This window comes from Talpa occidentalis, unplaced genomic scaffold, assembly GCF_014898055.3.
Source record: "Talpa occidentalis isolate TD23 unplaced genomic scaffold, MPIMG_talOcc4v2.1 talOcc4.13, whole genome shotgun sequence".
Lineage (NCBI taxonomy): Eukaryota > Metazoa > Chordata > Mammalia > Eulipotyphla > Talpidae > Talpa > Talpa occidentalis.
Genome location: NW_023601322.1, coordinates 97,407,720 through 97,431,271, shown reverse-complemented (window position 1 = coordinate 97,431,271; position 23,552 = coordinate 97,407,720). Strand labels below are relative to the sequence as shown.

The following is a 23,552-nucleotide window of genomic DNA, read 5'->3' as shown; positions in this document are numbered from 1 at the left end:
AGAGCAGCGGAGCTCGGCCTCAAGGTACCTACAGCCGCCGTCCGCGGGGCTCAGCACTCCCGGGGACCCCCGGCTAGTGAAGGGGCCCGCAGCTCGAGGTGGCGGAGACGGTGGCCGCGTGGGGCGGTCCCTGGGCCCCATCCGGCCTCAACCCACACGAGCACGGCGCGACTCCGTGGGCACGTCCCCCAGCCCTCGGACCACCGCGGGGCGCAGGGGGGAACCTCGCCCCTCCGCCGCGGCTACTCACACGTGCATTAGGTCGCTGTCGGGGTGCGGGTGCTCCTGCTTGACCTGAGGCGTTACGATAGCGGGATGAGGGATGCCAGTTGTGTGGGGGCCGGGAGGGCCAGGAATCATGTGGTGGGAAAACCTGGGGAGGAAGCAGAGGCGGCTCTGGACTAGCTGCGTGGCCGCCCCCGCCCGCCGCCAGCCCGCCGAGCCCCACGCTGCTCCGCCCGGCCTGGCCGTGTGTCCCGCCCCCGCCAGCGCAAACCGGGGAGTCCCTGACTGGCAGAACTGCTCTCTGGAGCGAAGGGCGGCATCTGGCATTTTCCCTGGGCAAGCGCTAGGCCACAGGATTTAGACAGACACTTTTCCTGCACAGCAGCCACCGGAGAGGAATTTCAGTAAGAGCCATTCTGGGAATGATAACCCCAGGAGCTGTAGCATCTTCAGTGCTTTTGACATAAAAGCGGAAGCATTCCTGGGCGAAGCAGCCCGTGAGGCGACGGCTCGGCCGGCAGTGGCGGCACAACCGAGCCCGAGAGGGACAGGCCCCTTCTGCAGGCCGACTCGCTCAGGCGCCTCTGCGCCATCTGGAAGTATCCACAGAAACGAGGGCGGGTGGGGTCCTCGCCTTCTGGACCCCGGGGAGCGGGAGGGGAGGGTTCCCCGAAGGGGAGGACACCGTTGTCCTCAGGGTGAAATGGCTGCAGCCAGAGGCTTGTGCCCAATACGCTTGTGGGACATAAAAAAGCCCTTAAGATTCCCAGCGCCCCCAACGGGGAGGGAAGCCGCCAGCGGGGCCAGCCAGCCAGACACGCTCCCCGCAGCGCTGCGGGCGAAGCTGGAGGTGCTTTCAGACTTTGCTTTTCCAACTCAAAAGTAAACGTTGGCGTGAACGCTCCTCGCAGGCCTCGGCTGGCAGCTGAGCGGCCCATGCCCTCATCTGGGCGGAGAGGATGAGGTGGCCCGGACCCGGAGGGTTCCAGAGCCACATCCTCAGTGCCCGAGGAGCGCCGGGCAGACCCACCGCCCGCTCGGCCGGGAGCACCCGCGCAGCTCCCACAGCTCCGGGGAAGGTGTCCCTGGGCGGGGGGGGGCGGTGGGGGGTCCTGTCGGCCCCTCCCCAGCAGCTAGAGAGACGTGTGCAACAACTCCTGGGGCTTTTCCCCCCCAAAGCTGAAACTCAGCACAGACACTGCGAGGTTCACACCGAAAAAGAAAAGCAGAGCTCACAACCGGGCGCGGCCCCCACCCCCGCGCCCTCCACAGAGCCACACCACGCGCAGCGCACGCCGCGGGCGCCGCACCCCAGCCATCCTCCCGAAGCAAAGCGGGGTGCGGGGGCACAGCGCGGGCGGCCGAGCGAGCTTGCACCCGGGGTCCGCAGGGCCTGATTCGCACACTAGGGCGCCGCGCCGCCTCCCGCCGGGGAGCCCCGTCAGCTGCCGGGTGGCCGCCTGGGTCCAGGGGCTCTGGACGAGCTGGCACATCGCACACCGCCGCCTTGGCGGGGACGAGGGTCCTCGAGGCTGAGGCGCGCAGCCAGCGCCAGTCTCCCCTGGGGTGGGGGGCGGCGGATTCCCCTGGGGGACACCAGGGCCCGCGGGTGCGGCTGGGGCCGGCCCGGAGCCCCGGGACACCTAGTGTGGGAGCCAGGCACGCTGCAGACAGACGCGGCTGGGCCCTGCGCCCTCCTCGCCGCGGCCGAGAGGCAAGCAGAGCGCGGGATGCAAGCGCAGGACAGCGGCCGGTCCTGGGCGGGGCCTCCCCACCTACCTGGACATGGAGGTGTCCACTGAGAGTGAGGACGGGTAGGGTTGCCTGAATCCTCCCGTGATGGGATAGACAGGCTGACCTTGCCTGAGGTCACAGAAGAAAGGAACCCATCAATGACAAAGCACGGGCTACCGGGCGTGAGTGAGCTGGGGGGGCAGGCGCTGGGGGACTGACCGGGCGCCCTTCAGTGCGTCCTCGCTCCCCGTGCTGCCCCTCCACCCCAGCAGGGCATCGAACAGCAGCTCCCGCCATCGCCAGCCTTCATGCCCCCTCCCTCCCCCCGAGGCGCCTAACATGGCTGCGGACTACAGGAGCCCGCGTGGCGCGCGTGCCTGCAGGGTGTGTCCTGTCAGGCACTTTGAGGGTTGCAGGGAAGGAAAGAAAGAGAAAAAGAGGAATGAAAAAGTATTTACAAACCCTGCACCTCCCTCCCCGGCCCATGCCCTCAGGGACATCATCCCCCGTGCCCGTGCCCCGCAGGGTCCCGTCCTCCCGCGTGTCTCACGCCCACGCTCCTCCCTGGCAGCCTCCAGCACGGCCCGGCCCTCGGCACAGGGTCCCTGGCCCGGGGCAGCCAACGCCAGGCGGGACCACTGAGGCGGGCTGCGAGGTGCACGCACAATCGGGACTGAGGGTGTGTGGGGCTGGGTGGGGAGGAGGCGAGAGAGGTGCCTGGGGCTGCGGGGGCAGAAAGCCAGGAGGAGGGGGTGGACGGCTGTTTTCGGGGTGGGGGAGGGACCGGGCTGGCGGTGACAGGACGACAGGCGGCACCGCCCCGCATCATCTCCTCCTTCCCCGGCGCGATTCCTTCCCCGCGCCTGCATCGCTGCCGCGGGGCTGAGGGCAGCGCTAAGAATTTTGAAGCTGGAACAGTCTTTGGAGTCAGGGAAAGGAAAACCCAACCCCGTCCATTTTTCGCCTTTTTTTGACGACTGTGAACTCAAACTGACCCTTCCTGAGAGATGAGAAGGTGCGTGCAGAGTCCGCGGCGGGCCCGGGCTGTGCCCCCCCCTCGCTCCCGTCAGCACAGAGATGCCCAGTGCGCCTAAGTTGTGCTCCAAGGAGGCAGTTCATACAACGAGAGAAGAAAGACCGCACCGCACACTCGGGCCGGGCAGAGCCAGCGCCCGAAGCCACAAATTGATTCCATAAAACTAGAAGCTTCAAAGCAAAGCTACCGTCGTCCTCCACACATACTAGCAAACTGATTCAACCCGTTTCAAAGCCCGAGTGTTGTTTCATCTTTTAAATGGAAATGAAATAAAGTTAGCACCTGGCTAGCCGGTGGGCGGTTTCTTCGGCTCCCCAAGCGCTATCGTTGGCCAAGCTACCCCCCAGGACAGGAGAGGGGAGCGGAGGGCCCCTGGCCCAGCGCCGGCAGGCGGCGCGGGAACTTACCAGCCGAGAGGCGGGGTGATCTGTCCGACACCGCCCGGAGACAGGGGGTAGAAGGTGGGGATCTCGGGAGCCGCGGGGTGTCTGGACATGCCTGTGAGAGAAAACAGAGGGGTTGGCCTTCAGATGCGCAGCACAGCCGGCTGTCACTGCCACAGGGACCCCAGAAACTCCGGGCCGTGACCCCGGAAGCCCAAGGGAGTGACGTTCATCATCAGATCCACTAACACAGTGTGGCTGGCGCCCCTAGATCTCAATGCTGGAGTAAACGGGTTGAGACAGTACGGGGTGCGGAGCTCCTGAGGGCCCTCAGACACCCAATCCAACCTGACTCCTCCTCTGGGCGCCCCCCCAACCTGGGCCAGGATTAGGTCGGCTGCCCTGTTCCCGTTTTCACTGCCTCCTTTCTGGACACGCGATCTGGGGGCTGTGATACCTCAGAGGATCAGACATTAATTAGGAATCATCAGCCCCAAAGTGGTCACCCGTGACGGGACTCATGCGCTGTCGGCCGCTGCAGCTCCAGCTAGGCTCTTCCTCAGCTCGAGGGCTCTGGGCTCTGGGCCAGGCTGCCCAGGATCAGCCGCTCCCAGGGAGAATGACCGGGCCAAAGGCCTGCCGCGTCGCCTTCCTGGAGGCCGCTGCCCTCAGCTGCGCCTGAACCCGGTCCCTGTGCATCTATGTGTGTGAGTCTTTCCGGGGGGACAGAGGGGCCGACACACACACACAAGTGCAGACGGTCATGACTCAGACCCAGCGCACCCTGGGGAAAGCGGTTCGAAATGGAACAAAACCACGGAAGTTTCTGTGCACAACGAATCTGGCTTTCAAAGACCTTTCTCACATGTCGAGGTACAAATTCCAGGCTTCCCCCCGAGAATGTGCCCTCAGTGGTTGGACAAATATGGAGGTCACACTGGGAACCAGGAGAGAGAGAAGATGCGCTGAGGGATTCTGCTTTTTCACCATTTAAAAGCCAGTGAAGGTCATTCGGACGTTACAAAGGCACTGAAGGCCTTGACCACGTGGGAATGACTTCAGAAGCGCTGCCTTCAAAGTTGATGCTCCTTTGACTTTGAAGTTAGGACAGTTTCTCCATTCCTACAGGAAGTAGGTGGGAGAGAGCAAGGTCTTCAGTCACCACAGAGAACTTGCGTGAGATCACCTTGTGGTTTTAGGACAAGAGTCTTGAATTTCCTTTCTTACTGTAAAGGCTACGACCACTGCTCTTTTCCCACTGTGGACCCCAACATTCATGCCCGGGGAACGTTTCTGGGGCGGGGGAGGGTCAGCTGAGCAGCAGGTGCGCCTGAGGGAGCCCCGCAGAGGGGTCTCGCACATAAGAATCGCTGAGGAGTCTGTCCAGCTGGCTGCCTCCCCCGCCTGAGAGACTCCTCGAACCTTGGCCTCCAGCGGGGGGCCACCCAGTTCTGAAAAGAAAACCCAGACCTGAGAAGAACCGCATGGAAATGCAAACTTGAACACCCCGAGTGAGGGTCCAAGGCCGTGTTGGACCCCCCTTTTCGGTGGCGATGAGCGTTCAGGCAGGTACGCCCGGGCGTGCTGGCAGGTTCCGTCCGGGGCTCGTACCCTTGGACTCAGGCCGCGAGTCCTGACTGCGCTGCAGGCCTCGGCCTCCGTGCTCCTGAGACACAGCATCAGAGGTTCCAGGCAGAAACGGAGGAGGAGCGGCCTCCAGGGAGCGGGAACCGCAGCAGAGGACCCACTGCTGGGGCTGGGGGGGGAGGCCAGGCCGGCACCAGCTCCTGCCGCGCCGGGCCCGTCATCGGGCGTCTGCTGTTCAAATCCTACCCCTGTCAGGGTCCCGTCCTGGACCAGTCTCTCTTGGAACTGCGGAGTTCGGTCACTCTGACATGAAGCGACAAACTCAAAATCACGTGACTCTCTTCTTTCCAAGCTAAGGGCTCCAGAATCCCAGAGACACGCGGTCAAGTCCAGGATACAGACGGAGCTGAGGAAGGGCTCCCTCGAGTCCAACACACAGCGTGGCTGCAGCGGCCGGCAGGCAGCAGGCGCGGCCGTGCATTCCGGGAACAAAATAAAGACTTGCAAGAAAGCATCGGCAGACAACTTCGGACCGTGCCTGCGACCGCTGCCTTCTCTAGCTGGGCAGCGTTTGTTAAAGAAGTTTGGAGGCGCAAATAAATAATAAATGAATAGTTAAAAGCAAACTAAGACGCCCTGTTGGGCTCTTTTTGCTCGTAGCTGGTTCCAGGCTTTTCTCTCTGGCTCCCAGATGGGCGTCTCTGGCTCCGGCCTGCTGTGGGGAGGGGCCCGCAGGCCGCGGAGGGCCCTCGGGAGGCCGCATCTTTGAGGTCACAGCGTGGCCTTGCGTCTCCAAGCCACCTTCCTCCCGAGACGCCCGTCTCCGTGCCTCCTCACTGCCCATCCGCAGCCTGGCCTTGCAAGTCTCTCACCCTTGGACTTCCTGGGTGAAGGGGAGTGGAGTAAGGCAGGCAGGGAGGGCAGAGGCTGCGGCCACCTGCCAATGTCTGCAGAGGGGGTTCTCCAGGTCCTCCCCGTAAGGGTGCTTGGGCTCAAGTCCAACGTCCCCCTGAAACTGAGTCCTCGAATCACAGGTTCCTTCTTACCAGGGAGGCCCATGGACGTGACTTTCCCCTGCGAGTGTTTCCTGCAGGGACGACGCGGCCTCTGAACGCCACAGGTGTCGGTGCCCTTACTACGCTTGTCCACTGCAGGTCAAAGACAGGGCTGGACAGGGCTGGGATGCTGGGCGGGGCTGGGATGCTGGGCGGGGTTGGGATGCTGGACGGGGTACATCTGAACTTTTAAAGACCAAGTTGTGGTCCGGGAAGAAGCAAAGGCCAGGCTGTGAGTAATTCTTCCCTGGGGTTTGCCTGGTAGAGGGACGAGAAGGCTGCAGAGCCAAGTTCCTGCCCACGACCGGCCCCGCCACCCCATGCAGACAGAAAGCAGGCATCTGGTTTGTCTGGCCTCTTGGCTGTATGTGCCGGTGTCAATGAAATAGAAGCAGAATGTGGCGATAATAAGATTCTTGTTGCTTTGACTTTAAACAGAGATGCTTTTGTACCTTAATTATTATTTACATCTAAGCTGGTGCTGGTAGGTAACAACAAGAGGAGAAAACATGACAGGGATTCAACTAAATAGGCCAAGAAGCCTCAAAAAGAGAACTTTTGAAGTGAAAATCTACTCTGTCCTTTTTCTACCCTTTTAGAAACACTACCCCCACTGCTCCTGCAGGGGGCGCCGAGGACTGACGCGAGTAGATGTGCGGGACTCCGTGGATGACACTGTGGTTCCTGGGTTTTCACAGCTGTCACTCTGGAGAGAGCCCTTCTAGTTATTTTTTTTTTTTAATTCTAAAATATAAAATCAGCAACAAACTCTGCATTTACAAAAAGTTGCTGTCAAATAAATGACTCTTGTCTCCCACGAATGCGTCCTGCCCTCCCCCCAGTGACAGGGAGCAAGGTGGTGGGGGGCCGTGAGGTTGTGCAGATTGGCGCCAGGTGGCTCCTCGAGATTTCACTCATGTGACTATAAAGCAACAAAGCAAAGGAACAGACCAAGCCAAGCCAAAGCAAACCCTGGAAACCTGACTGCAGAATCAAGCAGATCAAAGGGGGCCGTGGGGAGCCAAATGGCGGGGGGAGCTCAGGATCTATCATCCACAGTGTTGGGAACCAACCTCACCTCGAAGGAGAATAAAACAATTCTTTAAAAGGCAGGAAGGCGGCCTGGGGGCGACTCCTCACCTTGTTTGGAGTTGACATCGGCAGGGATGTGTGCTGGGTGCGATCCTGGAGAAAAGTGCTCGTCGCTGTAGGTGATGAGGGGGGTGAGAGGGTGGACTGCGTGGGACGGCTGCACCACGGGCACTTTATTGGACTGCAAAGCAACCACAGAGTCCGAGGTTAACACAAGGCCCAGCCCCTGTCCCCAAAGAAGTGGTCACGCCACGCAGTAACGGGCACCACAGCACACAAGAGCCCCACCCAGCCCGGGATCCTGGCTGTCTCATCGAGCCGAGCACCCCTCAGGTACATGGCTCCCCCTCCGCGTCAGCGGTCACTTCCCCAGGACCTTTGGAGATCCTGCCCTCTGTCCCAACCAGCGTCTCTGTGCGCTCACAGCACGCTCCTCTTCGGCTGCTGCCTCAGGGTGACTCCCTGGGGCAAATGTGCAGAGCGTTTCATAAGCCCTTTATCCGTTACATGTGTCTGGCATGAGGAAGGCACTCGCTAAAATACTGTTTCACTAACAAATGAATGCGCCCTGCCAATCTGAAAGGGCAAATATTTAAACAACCCAGCAAATGCAAATTTGCTGCAGCAGTATCCCTTAGCTTCCAGAACTCCTAATTCTGTAGCTGGACATCGGCAGGAGTCTGCTGAAGGTTTTTCGTGTTGTATTGCTTTGTCAAGCACACGCGACTCCCCACTGTGCTCTCACCCCGCGCCCCCAGCAGGCAATGCCACTTTTTAAAGGTTCAGGTTACTTACTGGACTTCATCGATTTGAAATGGGTGATCCTTTTGTTTGGCTAAGGTTGATTTCCCCTCCCACCCCGGTAATGGCCCCTGAACTCAGCCCGTAGGGAAACAGGACTCAGGCACCTTCACCTCATCAGGACATCGTTTCAACCCAGAGGACAGGAAACACCGTCGCCGACGGCCAAATAGGCTTCGAATTTTCACTTCTACAAATGAAAGCCTCCCCGAGGTCTTGGGCAGAAACACTAGCCCTAAGCATGTGCGCACTTCGGCGATCAGCATCTGATGAATTGGGAAGGCGCCCCAGATCTCCAGGTGGGACGCGCCTTCACCACAATTAGCGTGAATTAGGAAGATCTCCACCGACCGGCAGACTAAGGCGCAGTGAACCCAGGTGCCCCAGAAGCAGGCCTGCGTCACAAACGTCTGCACACTTGGAGTTGAGAACCGCTCACGGCGTAGCGGGGGTCTCAGGGGCCCCGACACTTCCCCCGGCTGTGGCCACCCCGTGACAGACGTGGACTTGGACTTCATGAGAGTTTCGTTTTCGCCCATGAGGTATCACGAGCTGCGCGACTCCGCCGGGAAGGTCTGCCCGCGGGAAAACCAGGCACGCTGAGCCCAGGCACACTCCTCTCGCCAGCGAGAAACAGCCATTCTCTGCAGCCCCCCCCCCCGCCCTCCCCCCCCGCAGCGCGACTTCCACCCAGAAGAAACGTACAAGCAAGAGCCAACGCAGGTGGTTCTCTGGGCAGTGCCGCGCCCCCCCACCCGGATGGCCCTCACGGTGTGAGCGTGGCTGCCGCAGGCGGCCCTGGGGCTGGCGGCCCCCCGCGCCCACCCGCCAGGCCGCCGAGATCTCGGCCCCGCCCTGCTGCTCTCTCAGCACACACGGCCACGTACATAGTCACGCCAGGTGGGAAATCATGGTGGGCCGCAGGGGTTCATGATGCAGTTTGCCGAATGCACAGAGTGAGTCTGAGCTTCTTAAACACAAAGACTTGAGAACGCTGGGGCTGGGGTTTGGGGCGGGGCGGGGGTGAACCTTTTCAAAACGGACTCGATGGATGTATTGCAAGGATACTTGAGAACAACTGTGCTCAGTTCCATTTCAAAAGTCTCCCGGGACGCATCATGGCCAGTCTGTCGAGACCTTTTCTTAGGGCAGCGCGAGCAGGGAGCGAGGCAGAAGCCTCCGGGCTGCAGGCCCGGCCCGCGCCCGCCTCGGCGAGCACCACCTCGAGGAGCCTGCGCGAGCAGGCGGCGGCTTCCCAATGTCTGACCTCACCCTCCAGTCAGAGAGCTCAGAATCTGGCGCCACGAATTTCTGCTAAATTATGCTTCCCTTGCTCTCCTCTTAATTTTACGGTTTTCAACACAGATTTGCTTTCCTGTGGGAAGGAGATAAGAAGCTGGGGATTTTCGTTTAAGCTCTGGCCTTGTCTTATATTGTGCAAGATGGATGGCGACAGCAGTACAAGGAGGTGTGTTAGGCCAACAAAGATCATGTCCATTTTGTGGCCAAACAATAAAAGCAACTTGAAATCTCGGTAACAGTGAGGGAGCTGGATCCTAAGGGTTCCGTTTGGCCCCTGCTGCCCCTCCAGGACGCACGGGGCAGGCCCAGCCAACACCTCAGATGTTGGCATCATGGCCAGGAGTCTTGGGCCTAACCCTGGGGGCTGTCTGTGAAACGGAGGTGACTGTGCTTTGATACAATCTGCCTCAGTGTTAAAGACAGACAACGCAGCACCCATCCTTAATTCTACTCCTCTGGTCTCCCAAGAATAGGAGGTATGTTTTGGGGTGAGGGGAAGAATAACTGACCCCGGCCTGGCCTCTGGACAGCTGAGGGACCTGCCCGGGCACCCATGGGTACCTGTGCACTGATCACAGCCCTGAAATGTGATGCTCCAGCCCAGCAGTGATGGCAACATGGACAAGCACTCCCACCCCCGCTGCTTTCTGGGGGCCTGAAGTGGGGAGGGGGGTACTGGGGACAGAGAAGAGACATGGGAACCAAACAAGCAGGGTCTGAGAGGTGCCAGCAGCTGCAAAGGCAGGGACCAGGACAGGCCCAAGGGCCTCGTGGGGGCCTTCAGGTCACTCGAGCCAGAGCTCTATGGACCCAGAAGCTCCTGCCGCAAAGGCCTTATTTCCTAAGACGGGAGCTGAGGAACTGAGTCCCCAGGCAGCAGGGGACCAAGCACTGACACGTCTGCTCTTGTCCCAGCCCTGCCCGGCTCAGGCCTTGAGGGCCAGGGAGGGGGTGCTGGGGCACAAAGCCCCGCTGCTCGTGGTGGAAGTGGAGGAGAGACACTCCTGTGCCCAGGCCCTCCTCCACCCAGGTTCTGTCTATCTCACACCTCTCTCCACAGAACCCGGGCTCCTGACCAACCCAGCCGGCAGAGGAAGGGCAGACCCTGATCCTTCACACAGTCAGGGCATCCTAGCTTGTGGGGGCCCCAACTCCATGGTCCAGGGGTAGGGTGCAAGCCATTGGCCCGCTCTTGCATGAGAAGCCTCCCCTCCGGCCCCGAGCGAGTGTTGCCTGCACTCACCTGGCAGGCAGGACAGGGCCACCGCCCTGACCTTCCACACTCACGCTTCATCCCCAGCGGGCGGGCGCGGACGGTGAGAGAGCCGGAAGAGCAGGACTGGGGGGGCCTCTCCAAGCCACACCCGACACTCACACCCACACAGGGGTATTCGGGACCCCCCCACACACAGACCCGAGCCTTCCCCATGCTGACACCCTGGTCAGGCCGTCTCATCCACGGAGCATGTAACAATCATAGCCACTAAAACAAGTGCCTACTGTGCGCTAAGCCCTTACAGAGCCTCTGAGGCAGGAGCCATTACTGCCTTCCTTTTACAGAGGAGGAAACTGAGGCACAGAGAGACTCTGAGACCTTCGTGGCTAGTCCATGGCAGAGACAGGACAGGCTCCAGGAAGCTGGCTGTGGCCACCCAGGTGGTCCCGCAGGGAAGGACCCCTTTGGCATCACGGCTAATAAACCCCACACCGCCTGTGGGCACCAAGTGGGTGCCACTTAGGCACCCTGAGAGCCAACCCCGGGGCGGCATCCCCAGGCAGAACTGAGTCGGCCCAAGGCACGCCAGGCGGTAGGCATGTGGCCCTGGCAGGACAGAAGGCCAGAGCCTACACTGGCTGAGGCCCAGGGCCTGCTGGGAGGCGCCTCACAGAGTGGGGGGCTGTCTGCTGGTGGGGAACTGGCCCCCCATTCTGCACATCTCCACATTTCCAGCTGATCCACAGTGCAGACAGGCCCTGCGGTCACCCCCAGTCCTGGAAATAACTGCAGCCAGGGGAACTGTGACCTCCGCCCACTCGCTGAGCTGGGATGGTGTCCGGCCCGGATGGCCGCGGCGGGGTCTGACTTCTGTTAAACTCTTTGTAATTCTGGGGCGTGTGAAATGGAAGCCAGCTATGACTGTTCACGTCGGTGAAAAGGCGCCCACAGAGGGGCGTGCTCACTTCACTCTGAGAGAACACAAAGATTCTTCACGCACAGGCTTCGGAGTCACCTTCAGGGCTGGGGGCCTGTCCTGAGACCCGCCAACCTTGAGCCTGGCTCGGAAGCGACAGGGCGCTCAGGCCCTCAGCACCACAGGCCTCGTGACCCGGAGGGGGCCTGCAAGCAGGAGACACACTGCACCACCCCAGCGACATCTCGGGCGTGTGGCAGACAGCAGTGCCAGGTCAGAAGCAAAAACATTCGAGGGCAGTTTGTTCAGAGCAGAATACTGGTGCCCAACTCACCAGCCTCAAAGGAATTAGCGGGTCTACCCGTGAGCGACTTCCCTTCCTATCGTCCACTGATAGATGATGCAAACACTGTTTAAAAAGCAGGCACCTGAGACAGAGGAAACAGACATAAGAAGACACTGAGGAGGCCCAGGATGTGTGCGGGGCCGGTGGAGTTGCTGGACGCGCACGGGGCTCCGGGGCAAAGGCCGTCCTGCTGCTGCCGTCAGAGGACGCCTGCCGTGCTGAGGGGAGGACCGTGCCATCCAGATCAGGCCCGGGGTGTGGTCCGTGGGGCGCCCTGTCCGAGCTGCAACCCCAGGCAGCACCCGCAGGGGGCAGCATCTCCCCTAGTCTTACAGGTGAGAAGTCCCTGGACACACAGCTACGCGGCCAGCAGCCCAGGACACCTGTGCCCAGGTCTGACACCGAGTCCCTGTCAACCTGGCCCAGCGCGACCCGTGCCCCCGCGGGGAGCGAGGCCCAGGTGTAAGGGTAACACGTGCCACACCTGGGCCCGTCGGAGGGTACCGAGGAACAGAGCCCTGGAGCAGCGGCAGAAGGGAAGAAGGAAGATAAGGAGCACCCACGGCTCTCCCGGGCCTCGCCGGATGCCATCCCCAGCCACGTCCTTTGGCCCAGAAAGCACGCCTAGGCGAGGGGTCAGGATGTCTGTTTCGTGCAGGAGAAAACTGAGATTCTGAAGGGCGATTTATACAAAATGACATGGATGTTGAGGAGCTGAGAGACAATTTGAATCCCAGCCTCAGTGCACCCCCAAACCTTCCTCCCATCATGCTGCTGAAAGCCCTCTCGCCCTGGAGAACCATCAGAAAGGGCATCCCATGCTTGCCTGAACAGATAATACACCCTATGTTTGCTCATTAAAAAAATCGCTCACAACAGCGTTTCAACTTTCTGCTCCCACCTTATCATTATTTCAAAAATCTATTAAAATACGATAAAAATCACCGAGGATCCTCCTGGGCTTTGGTCTATATGGGTTTATCTATATACTTATTTTAAATATGAAGACTTTTAAAGCACTTTATGATTCATTTAAAAATGAGAACCCCATTCCATGTTAACATAAAAACCACATTTATGAAAAACTACCACTGTTTTAAACAAACAAACAAACAAACAAACCCTAGCAGGAAGGGTGGCTTTGTTTTATCTTATTTGCAAATCTCTTTAGCACCCACCTCTCCTTTAAGAGGAGACAGCTGGCATCTCACTGCTGCTTCTGCACTCAACTCCTCCTTCTAATATGTTGTTTTGGTTGCAGAACATAAAGAAAATCTGACCTCACACAGATATATTGTTGGAAATGGGTTGTTTTACTACTTTTCTCAGATAATTAGGGATCCTCTGTGATACAACATGCAAATTTTGACAAATGGTAGTTTCTTAAAAGCTAGGAGCAATGGAGGGCCAAGATCATACCAACATATTCTCCTAAAAATCCGCTGATAACCTCACATCTTGAATTTGCCCACGGACAGCTCTGTATACTGCTCATTGGAAAATACTGGTTCACTGAGCTGACACATTTCATTATACAAGAGAAAATCCACAGCCATGGCCAGCATTACTGATCTCATCAGAAACCCTCAGGAGCTGGGAAGCTATCAAGCTCCCAGTAGCCGAGGCAAGTTTTCTTGCATCTCAAATATTTGCTTGAATATTTTTGCTTAAAGGACTTGGGAAGTTATCAAGCCCACTAGCAGATACCAGTGTTGTAGAACTCCAATTTTTGTGTGAAAGCTCAAATTTTATCACTGGCAATAAACTCAGTCGACTGTTTCCATTCAAGACAGAGACTCACTTTGCTCATTTGTGAGAAAATGTGGCCAAATACCAGCCAGAAGCAGCCTAGCTTGCTTGTTGGCTGAGTGTTCACGGGTCAAGTTTTAACACAATTGAAAACGGTCCCAACTTCACCAAGGTTATCCTAAGTGACACTGGCATTTTGTTTTCGTGAGCAGGTGGGAAGCTACCGAATTCCATGACTACAAGGCATCAACTAATAGTCCTGCCCACCAATCCATCCATATCAACTCAGCTCCGGCGGGAAAGACAAAAAATGTGTCAGTGCTACCACGAGAACAGGTTTGACCTTGTGAACTCGTAACCCCCAACCCCAGACCACACTTGGAGAACTGCCGCCTGCAGTACAGTAATAGTAAAAAAAAAAATAAAAAATAAAAATAGGCAGCTGTTGACAGTAGATAATCCAGCCAATAAAGTGAAAGGTATTATTTCAGTTTGGTTGGATTCGGAGAGAAAATGATTGACAGGCTACAAATGGAGTTTTTTTGTGGTGTGCTAAGCTATCATCTCCCTTCTCACACTTACTACCATTGGAAATGTACTCATCAAGAGAAATCTGAAAAGCAAACACAAAAATAATACATACCACCTCCTTTTAGATGATAAATTCCGATTTTAACAAACTTGAACTCAGCATGGAACCCCAGACGCCTGTTCTTCGGCTCAATTTTGATTTACTTTCTTTAACAGGATGCTGGCGAGGTGGTAGCTGGGAATATGGTACGTCCCCTTTGGTGTGAGCAGCTTTCCTCAGCCCTCTCAGGTACCCTCAGCCCTGCTACTCTGCCGCTGCCGCCCACGAACGTGGCTCTCCACGCACCAGACGCATCAGACTGCCCTTATTTGTGTATCTCTGCTCACAGGTCGGGCCTGAGTGGCCTACGGTCACTTCACTCAGTGGGGACCTGAAGATGTCCTACCTAGGACTGGTGGCCTGAAGGGGGCTTTCAACATGACGAAGGCCGCTCCTTCCAGAAAGAAGTCATACCTTAAATCAAAACGGGTTGATCTTCGCTCTCATTTCCCACCGCTACAGGAGTTGCCACGCACCGCGGCTTCCCACCTCACAGCTGACTGGCTTGTGGATCCCGGGGCTCGAGCAGGCCCAGGTCCTGTGTGGCGGCCCTGCAAGCTCAGCTCCCGGCTGGCGGATCACTTCCTCCCGGCTGCCCGCTGTCCTCGCGGCTGTCAGGTGGGGGCCGCCCGCCTTCCCTGACAAGGGGCCCCCTCTGCGGCTTAAAGGCAGAACCGGCACCTCCAATCTCCGCGTAGGGACCTGGGACTTCCTCTCCTATGACCAGCGGACAAACTCCCGTGCTTTCCGGGCTCCCGGCATTCCACAGGCCCACCTGGCCATCTCCGTCCTGAAGCCAGCAGTGAGGGCGGGCGGGGGGTAGCCAGGATGAGCCAGGATCTGCCAGACCCAGGACCATCTGTGAGCGCAGAGAACCCACTCACCTTTCTCCTTCTGCCTCTTACTCACAAGCCCTTAGCAGCCGCGAATCAAAGCAAGTGCCGGTGAATTCTGGATTCTGAGACATGCGCAAGTTCTGAAGTTGAGACTTTTTTCCCTTTTTTTTAATCCAGGGGCCCCCACATCCCGAGGGCATTGCTCACAGGGCGGGCAGAGGGAGTCGTTCAAAGAGCAGGGGACAAGCGTGAGAACCGGCACGCGCCCCCTCCGTCCTCCCGCAGCTGGGCGTCAGGACAAGGGGCCCTTCACCTGGGCAGCCGGCGCACGAGGGCCTGGAAGGGGCAACCGGCCAACAGGGCTGAGCGTCCACTTTTTTGAAGAAAACTTTAAAAGGGTGTTGGTTGCCCGGCACCAGCATCAACCAACAGGCCAGACTTGGGCCCATCCTCTGCCTTCTGAAAACACTGTTGACAAAACATCGCTCTTTTACTAAGGGCCGCCGTGTTATTACGAACTTCTGTCCCATCTTAAATCTATCTTCATGGAATTATCTGACCCTTTCAGGAGACCAAACTGCCTAATAAATTGTCTTACCATTTATGAATCACCAATAATGCACCTGATAAAATAAACACAGCAGAAAGGAATTCAAGCCAAGGAAGAGGTTTAAGAAGTTATGGTGGCAACGGTTAACATCTGGACGTCTGAGGGACAGCGAACGAGCCAGCGAGTTTTCCCGTCTTCCGCCCCCAGGACCGACGCATCCGCACTTGTGGTCACGTTTATTTCCCTCAAGCACATGGAGGCTCAGAAGGTAAGCTCAAGGCAGGTCCCCCAGGTTTCGAGCAAAGTCGCAGCAGCGAGCCTCCTGTGGCCGGGCCTGGATTAAAGATGGATCCGTTTGATCCCAAAAGATGAACTTTTCCCCGGGAACTGCTGCAAAGGAAGGGCAGCAGGGGAGAGTAAGCCGCTCTGGGAGCCGAGGAACGCTCCCTGCTCAGCGACTGGAATGTCTACATGGAGGGAGGGGGCTACGGCCAGGGGTGCAGAGAAGATCAGAGAAAAAGGAAAATGACTTCTAATGATGCGAGGTTGCGACATCCGATTATTTAATTGATTTCACAACACCTGCACCACACCCCCCTAATCCTCTGAGAGCTGCACTGATCTTTCAGGTGAGAGACTGTCCTTCGTCCATGTAGAGATTGTCCCTTGAAAATTAAGAGAAAGAACTGGAGTTGATCCAGATAAACAAACCAAAGAATAAAACAAAATAGGTTTAAGATGTACCATGTGGTGGTAAAATGGGCCAAGCCAGGTGAAATATTGGCTGACTCAGAAGTAGACGAGAGGGACAAAGCGTGGCTGAAGGAGGGGGCCCCTGGATTCCTAGGAGGCAGGAGACAGAGTGAAAAGGGGGAGGTGGTAGGGCGGAGGCAGCAGGAGGGGGAGGCGTGGGAGAAGAACTCAAAGGGGAGCATGCCTGCATGTCACACGTTGCAGAGTAAGGTCACAGTAGAGAGCAGGACTTGTGGGGGGGGGGGCAGATCACTGCCCGGGTCACACACTGCGGCCCGCTAAGGCTTCATACACACACACACACACACACACACAAGATCACAGGGCAAAGGGCTGGGTGGAGGTTGCACAGGCAGGACAGGAATGGAGTGGCCCGTGGGCCCAGATTAAAAACTGCTGCCCTGGTCCCAGACGAAAGTGCTCTGGCCACTCCCCCTGGTAATCTGTGATGCTGATTAAGCTGGTCCCCAGCCAGCTTGTCAGAAGTGCTATCTGAGCTGGCTGCTGGGAACTGAGGGAAGGGAAGCAAGTCAGGGACAGTGGGACGGAAGTCAGGACAGCTTAGTGTGCCCGGGGCTCGCAGGGCAGGGCAGTGGGTGGCAGGAGGAGACGCTAAGGCAGCTCCGGGCACTGCTGTGGATGGACAGATTTGGTCAGGATTTCTGGTTCAAGAGGCTCTCTGCCCCCACCCAAGGTGTCTTCTTTCCTTCCGCTGCACAGGGACTCCTCTGTCACTGGATTCGGAGGGAGGGAAGCTCTCCCCACAGTGCTCAGAATGTCTGGAGAGAAGGTTTGCACCCAGAAGTGGGAGACCCCGGCTCCCCTGGGAGAGGAAGCCACCAGAGTCCGAGCGTTATCGCGGTCAGGGGAGGGCCACGAGTGTGTATCTGTAGGCCACAGAGGGGCGGGGTAAGATTCCACAGGCATCGGGGTGACAGACCCAAGCTAGTAACTTCGCACTGAAAAGGGCCCTTCGCACTGAAAGTGACCATGAAAAGCATTTGTTTATCGTGGTTCAAATGACTGCAGTTTTGTGGGATGCATTTCTAGAGCACTAATCCGTGGGTGCACATGTCCCCAATAAGCCATCTGTGCTTTCAACAAGTGCCCTGTCAAGAAGGTGTTCTCTGCTTTAAACTGGGTGTTTTGAAAACATAGTAGTAACACTGAAGCCTACTGGGGGGAGGGGGCCCATATTTTTTACTGAACGCCTGAGTAGTCAGACAGCAAAAGAAAAAACACTAGAAATAAATTCTTTGGTGTTCAGCTACTATTAGTAACCCAGAGCTGAAGTTTAGCAGGAGACTCAGATGGCTTTCCAGAACCCTGTGGGGGCAGGGAGTAGCCCTAAGAGCTGCACTGTCCCCCCAGGAGCCACAGGTCACCAGCATCCGAGCCTCTGGCTGGGCACACTCCAGATGGAGAGGACATGTAAGAGCACACTGGGGCTCAAACACGCAGTGCGGGGGGGGGGGGGGAAAGGAACATCAAATATCCCCATAATAGTTTACACTGATCACACCCGGAAACAACCCTTTGGCTTTATGACATTGGATATAGTTATTACTAAAGTGAATTTTCCCTGTTTCTCTTTCCTTTTTTATTTTTAAATTAATTAATTGATTGATTGATTGATTTATACAAGCACTGGGTACAGTCAGAAGTGCGGGAGGGTGAGAGAATTCACCAGAGCCGGAGCGGGGAGCAGAGCAGGCAGACTGATGAAATACACTGCTGAGGGGAGCAGTAGGGGAGACAGGAGAGGTCTGTCGGGCCATGTGGGGTCCTCGCCCGGCGGTCGGGGATCGAACTGGCGCTGCAGAGGCTGCGGGCAGCTTCACAGCCCAGCGCTCAACCGTTGCGCCACCAGGGGAGGACCTCCTTTTTTTTCCTTTAAATAAATCTTTTTTTTTTAAGATTTACTTACTCATGCATACAAGAACTGGGGTATAAGCCAGATGTGCAGGAGGGTGAGAGGATTCACCAGAGACAGAGTGGGGAACAGAACAGGCAGACTGACTGAAACACACTGCTGAGGGGAGCAGCGGGCGAGACAAGAGAGGTTTGCCCGCAACATGTGGGTATCTCTGTGGCCGGCCGGCCGGAACCCCCATTGCAGAGGCTGTGGACAGCTTCACAGCGCTGCGCTCAACCGCCTGATCCACCAGGGAGGCCCTGTCTTTCCTTCTCTGATGTGGCTATAATAGTCCCTGTCCTATACACAACTGGCATTGTACTCCATCAGCTGCCAATGCTTTACGGTTGGAAACTTTTAGGATCAGCCCCTTCCCTCCGGCAGTCCAACTTAAACAAAAGCAAAAACAAAACAGAAATGGTAGGCATATTTGTTAGTAAAGGTTTCTTTCATGGCAAAGGAAAGGTGCGGATAAGGAGACGGCAAATGGGAAAAGCTGAGCGGATTTCAACATTCCATGCTGAGGATGGAGTTGCGAAGTTGAAAACCAAATGTCCCTAAGACAAGTAATAAAAAAGTATGGCATTTCATGTAGTGGTGAAATTAAAAAAAGATGACTTCACAACGGCTGCCTCTACAGGCTGGATGGAGGCTTCTGAAGTGGCATGTCACATGCAGTTAGAGGCAGCTCCTTCCACCACTCGGCTCAGGTTATTTTTGAGAACACCTAACATGCATTTTCAGACTCACTACAAATCAATGAGGACCTCATCCCTTGACAGGTAACCATACTTTCCATCTTACGTCACAACAGTTTGTCTGAAAAAAAAAAAAAAAAAAAACTAAACAAAAAAACAGAGCTTATCTTGAGTAAAAATGATGCTGATAATACTATCTACAGGATATACCTGTATGAGTCAAAAAAAAGAACCTTTTCCTTTGGACTTAAAACCAAAATCCTGAAATGAGTTGGAAATTGAGGCAGAAAACTTAAATGACAAATAAAGGGGCTTCTGTGGATTGGGTTTTATGTAATGCTGTGCATTTTGATTCATTTTAAAGCCCCCAAATAAGTCAGATTACAGTAGAAACCTTTCCTTGAAAATATGTTTCAATGGTATAAAAAGAGGAAGCAAAATGTAAAGACCTTTCGAAAGATACCCAATTCTATTTTTATATTATAGAAGAGAAACGTTCATTGCTCATGGAAAATCATCACAGCAAAGATGACAACAGCTATTTGCGGGTAGCAAAAAAGGTGCTTCTGTGAATATTAAAGCAAAGGTAAACTCCATTTTGTACCTTTTTTGTGAAATGAGAATTTCCTTCCTGGATTTTACTACGCGCCTCTTTTGAGGAACATGCTGATGGGCTCAGGCAGATAGTGAATGGCTGATCTACAAATCTTTCCCAAGAGCAACCTAGCTCTTGGTTGAGCTTGATCTAGTAATCTCACCCAAGCAGATTAATCCAGGGTTAATCTACCCTTAATTAACCTACCCTTAATTTACAGCACTGCTCTGCAGCTGGCCTGCACCCCTAGCTCCCCAGAGCTGACTGCTAAGTTTTCAGGAACTCGGAGAGCCTGGCAAGACCACCTTGGGGGCATCATCCTGGTCACAGTGGAGTTCTATACTCCATGAAGGGCGGCAAACACGTAACGGCAGTGTCACTCCTCCCCGCGATGGCTGCTTGACGCGCAAAGCACACCACAGTCAAACCCTGAATCCTTTCCTAAATTACAGGCTGAAAGACACTTTTCTTTCCTATTTTTCCTTGACATGCAACAGGACAGAACTCCGATCTCTGTCCAAAACCTCTCCAGAGTGAGAGATGGCAGACATCATCACTTGACATGACGTAGGACCATCTGACCCAGGAGTAGGGCCCCAAGGGTGTGGGGTGTGAGGCATGGTGAGGAATGACTCAGCCTGGACACTGGCCTCTGGGGTCACTTGGCAGAAGGCATGAACAGCAATGACAAGAGCTGGGTAAGGGATTCATGGGTGTTCTCTTCCGCTTCTCCAGGGAAGAATTCATAGAGCCCCAAACACGCACAGTACTTAATTGTTTTGGAAAGTCATTCATAACAAATTCATAACAAATGAACCCAGAAAAGGAAGCCATTGAGACGACTTCCTGTGTGCATCAAGGATGGCGGCGTCCAACACAGGGCAGCCCACTGGAGGGCGCTGGCCAGGTCAAGAGCATGAAGTCCTGCATGTGGGCTGACAACTGGCAGGGAGGAGATGGAGCCCACAGGCTGCAGCACATTCACCCCAAACCAGGAACATTAATCGTGGCCAGAGAACATGAGGCTCAATTCAGGGCCATCCAAAAACAATTCTGAATTGCAGGGAGAAGTGCAAAGGAGCAAAAATAATTCAAGGGCGACCAAAACAATGTTTGCAAGACATTCTACTCTCTGCCTGGACAATGTTTTTCTAGGGTTCTACACTAAGGCAGGGGTGGGGGACGGCTGGTCTTTGGACAAAGAATAACAGCATATTGGGCCTCCCCGGTGGCGCAGCAGGTTGAGCACTGCGCTGTGAAGCTGTCCACAGCCTCTGCAGCGTGGATTTGATTCCGGCCCGCCAGGCAGATACCCACATGGCACAGCAGACCTCTCCTGCCGCCCGCTGCTCCCCTCAGCAGTGCATTTCATCGGTCTGCCTGCTCTGCTCCTCACTCTCTCTCTGGTGAATCCTCTCACCCTCCCACGCCTCTGACTGTACCCCAGTACTTGTACAAATAAATAAATCTTTTTTTCAAAAAAAAGAACAGCATACTGAATTTGAATCAAAACACCTGGCTACCAATGATGGTGGGAACTCTGGCAAGTGACTTTCTATCTTTCAAATTCCTCATACAATGAGGCCAATATCTCCCCTAAGTCTGCATCAGGGTCAAATGAGATCATGCGTGGAAAAACTCTGCAAACGGTAGGACTTGGTATCAACGGAGTATTAATTCTACTTTGGGGAAAAAAAAACAGAGCTCACGAAGTTCGTTTCCCACACTGGCAAAGTTATTACCTGACTTTTGTAAGTAACAAATAAGGCAAACTTTGGCCTCAGAGACGTCTGTCAGTTACTACTGATTTGCAGCCTCCAGGAAATCTCTGCTCTCCTATTAATTTCCTGGTTTAAGACTGTGTTTTTCCTATGGCTCAAATATGCTACAATATGGTCCATCCACATGCTTGAAGGGTCTCTCAGTTTGCCTGTTCAATATTATCTCCTGCTCCATCTGAATACCAACATTGTAATGATGCTTAAGTGGAGGTAAATGAATGGATGATGGCAGATCAGATAATGTGGAAAGTAGAGGTTCATATACTGAGGGGCCAAGCAGTGTCAGGGATGATCCATAAGCATAGGACGTAGCAAGAAAGGTAAACATGAGTCAGAGGATGTGGGGGCAAGAGCCTGTCTTGATAACCAGAAGTTTGTGGATTCTAAGTGGCTACCAACAGAGAAGAAGATAAAAACGATGAGGTACATATGCTCAAAGGAGTACTACTCTGGCATAAAAAAGGTGACATCTTGCCATAGGCACCAATATGGATGACCCTGGAGGAAAGTATGGTTCGTGAAATAAATCACATGTTGGAAGCCAAACACCCCATGATTTCATTCATATGTGGGACATCAGAAACCAAACTAGTAACTCTTAGACTGCAGGACCAAAATAGAAAGGGGCAGAGGGTGAGCAAACGAGGTAAATGGGGCAACAATACGGTAAAGGGGGGAAACTCCACCTATGGTGGCGAATATAACGCAGTATGTCCACGCTGACTCATGAAGTCGTACAACTGAGACCAATATAATGTCATAAGGCAGCGCTCACTCAACGAAACATTAAACACACACACAACATCTCGAAGGATGTGACCCTGAGGGTTGAATTCCTGTCATCGCTAAGTGAGAAATGCGTGGACTGGAATATCTTCAGTGTCCTTTCACGCACCCATGACCCCATGGCCTCTGAATCTCTGAATCCCAACAGCACCCAAATGCTCTGTAGTTCTGACTCTTCCAGAAGTGGCAACAGAAAGAGGAGGTTAGGAAAGCAAAAGTCAGAGCTGCATGTGATCAGAGGGTCCTACTGACCTGAACATTAACTCTATCAAATTAACAGCGGATTGGGTCCCTCGCCAAGGCCCCGTCTGGTCGGGTGGCCGTGGTGGGGTGATGGTGGGTGTGGGAAATCTGAAGGACATCAGTGAAGCTCACAGAACAGAGGGAAGGACCAAGAGCAGGAGCACACTAACTGCCATCAAACTGCATTTCTCCCAGGGCAGGGAATGGCACAGCAGTGCTAATAATGGTGATGGGGAGCACCCTCCAGATGGGGGGGTGATGCAGCCAAAACTCCATGAAGAGGTAGGCAGCAGAGGCAGGAACATACACTCCCAAATCTACCTGAATATCCTCCACTAAAGCAACCTTTACACACAGAGTCAACTGGACCCGATGGTGACCAGGCAGGTGGCATCTGCCGGCAGGGCAGGGAGATGACTCTGGAGGTGCCCAGAGTACACACTGGCCAGCCAGCTGATGGCCAGGACTTCTGAGTCGTAGGAGCTGTGATCACAGACCAACGGTCCGCAGACCAGCCAAGGTGGAAGAAGAGCCCTGCTCCATTTCATGGAATCCAGGTCTCCTCTCAATACTTCATTCCAAACAGGACCTCGCTCGGGTCCTACGTTGGGTCTAGTTTTGAGTAAGCCACTCCAAGGAAAGGCTGGCATCTTGGGGGAGAAAAGCCATAACTGAACAATTATGAAAACAACCAAATTTACATTAGTTTACCGTGTTTTCATGTCGCTGATGTCACTGGGACAACACTATTCGCCCTGGAAGGTTTCAGACAAGCTCAGAGAAGTCCAACATTACACAGTAAGTAAAAAACGCTGGACACAATCCATTCTCTTTCTCCCAAAAGTTTCCAAGACCATTTCCTGATAATCCAGTGGCCTAGAAACCCTCTCACTGAGTTGGCCTCAAGAGTGGAATGGAAATACGGGCCGCAGGGCCTCAGAGACAAATTAAGCAGTCAATGTGTGACCAAACAAGACATCACCTTGGAACCTCCCTTCCTCTTGAAACGCCACCACGGTGACCATCATCTGTGTTCATGCTTTAGAAAGGGCGACACAGGGCTCCACTGGTGGTGCAAGGGGTTAAGAAGCAACCTATGAAGCTCTCCACAGCCACTGCAGCACGAGTTCCATCCCTGGCCAGGAAGATACCCACATGGCACGGCAGGCCTCTCCTGACTCGCCCACTGCTTCCCTCAGTGTATTTTGTCAGTCTGCCTGTTCTGTTCCCTGCTCTGTATCTGGTGAATCGTCTCACCCCCCGCACCTCTGACCTGTAACCCAGCTCTTGTATGCATAAATAAATAAATCTTTAAAAAGAAA

The 23,552-nt window shown here is 55.1% G+C and overlaps 1 protein-coding gene across 4 annotated transcripts in view; it reads right to left on the bottom strand.

The window, feature by feature from the left end:
- The window catches only part of LEF1 (lymphoid enhancer binding factor 1), a 91,709-nt gene that overhangs the window by 10,410 nt on the left and 57,747 nt on the right, over positions 1-23,552 (bottom strand). For 2 of the 4 annotated variants that reach the window (XM_054694570.1, XM_054694571.1), the window contains exons 4-7: positions 7,161-7,293; positions 3,403-3,493; positions 2,005-2,088; positions 251-373 (exon numbers count right to left, since the gene is read on the bottom strand). In XM_054694570.1, the coding sequence (XP_054550545.1) occupies positions 251-373; positions 2,005-2,088; positions 3,403-3,493; positions 7,161-7,293 (431 nt within the window). The remainder of the gene's footprint in view (positions 1-250; positions 374-2,004; positions 2,089-3,402; positions 3,494-7,160; positions 7,294-23,552) is intronic. The other 2 variants (XM_054694574.1, XM_054694575.1) reach the window with 1 other exon arrangement.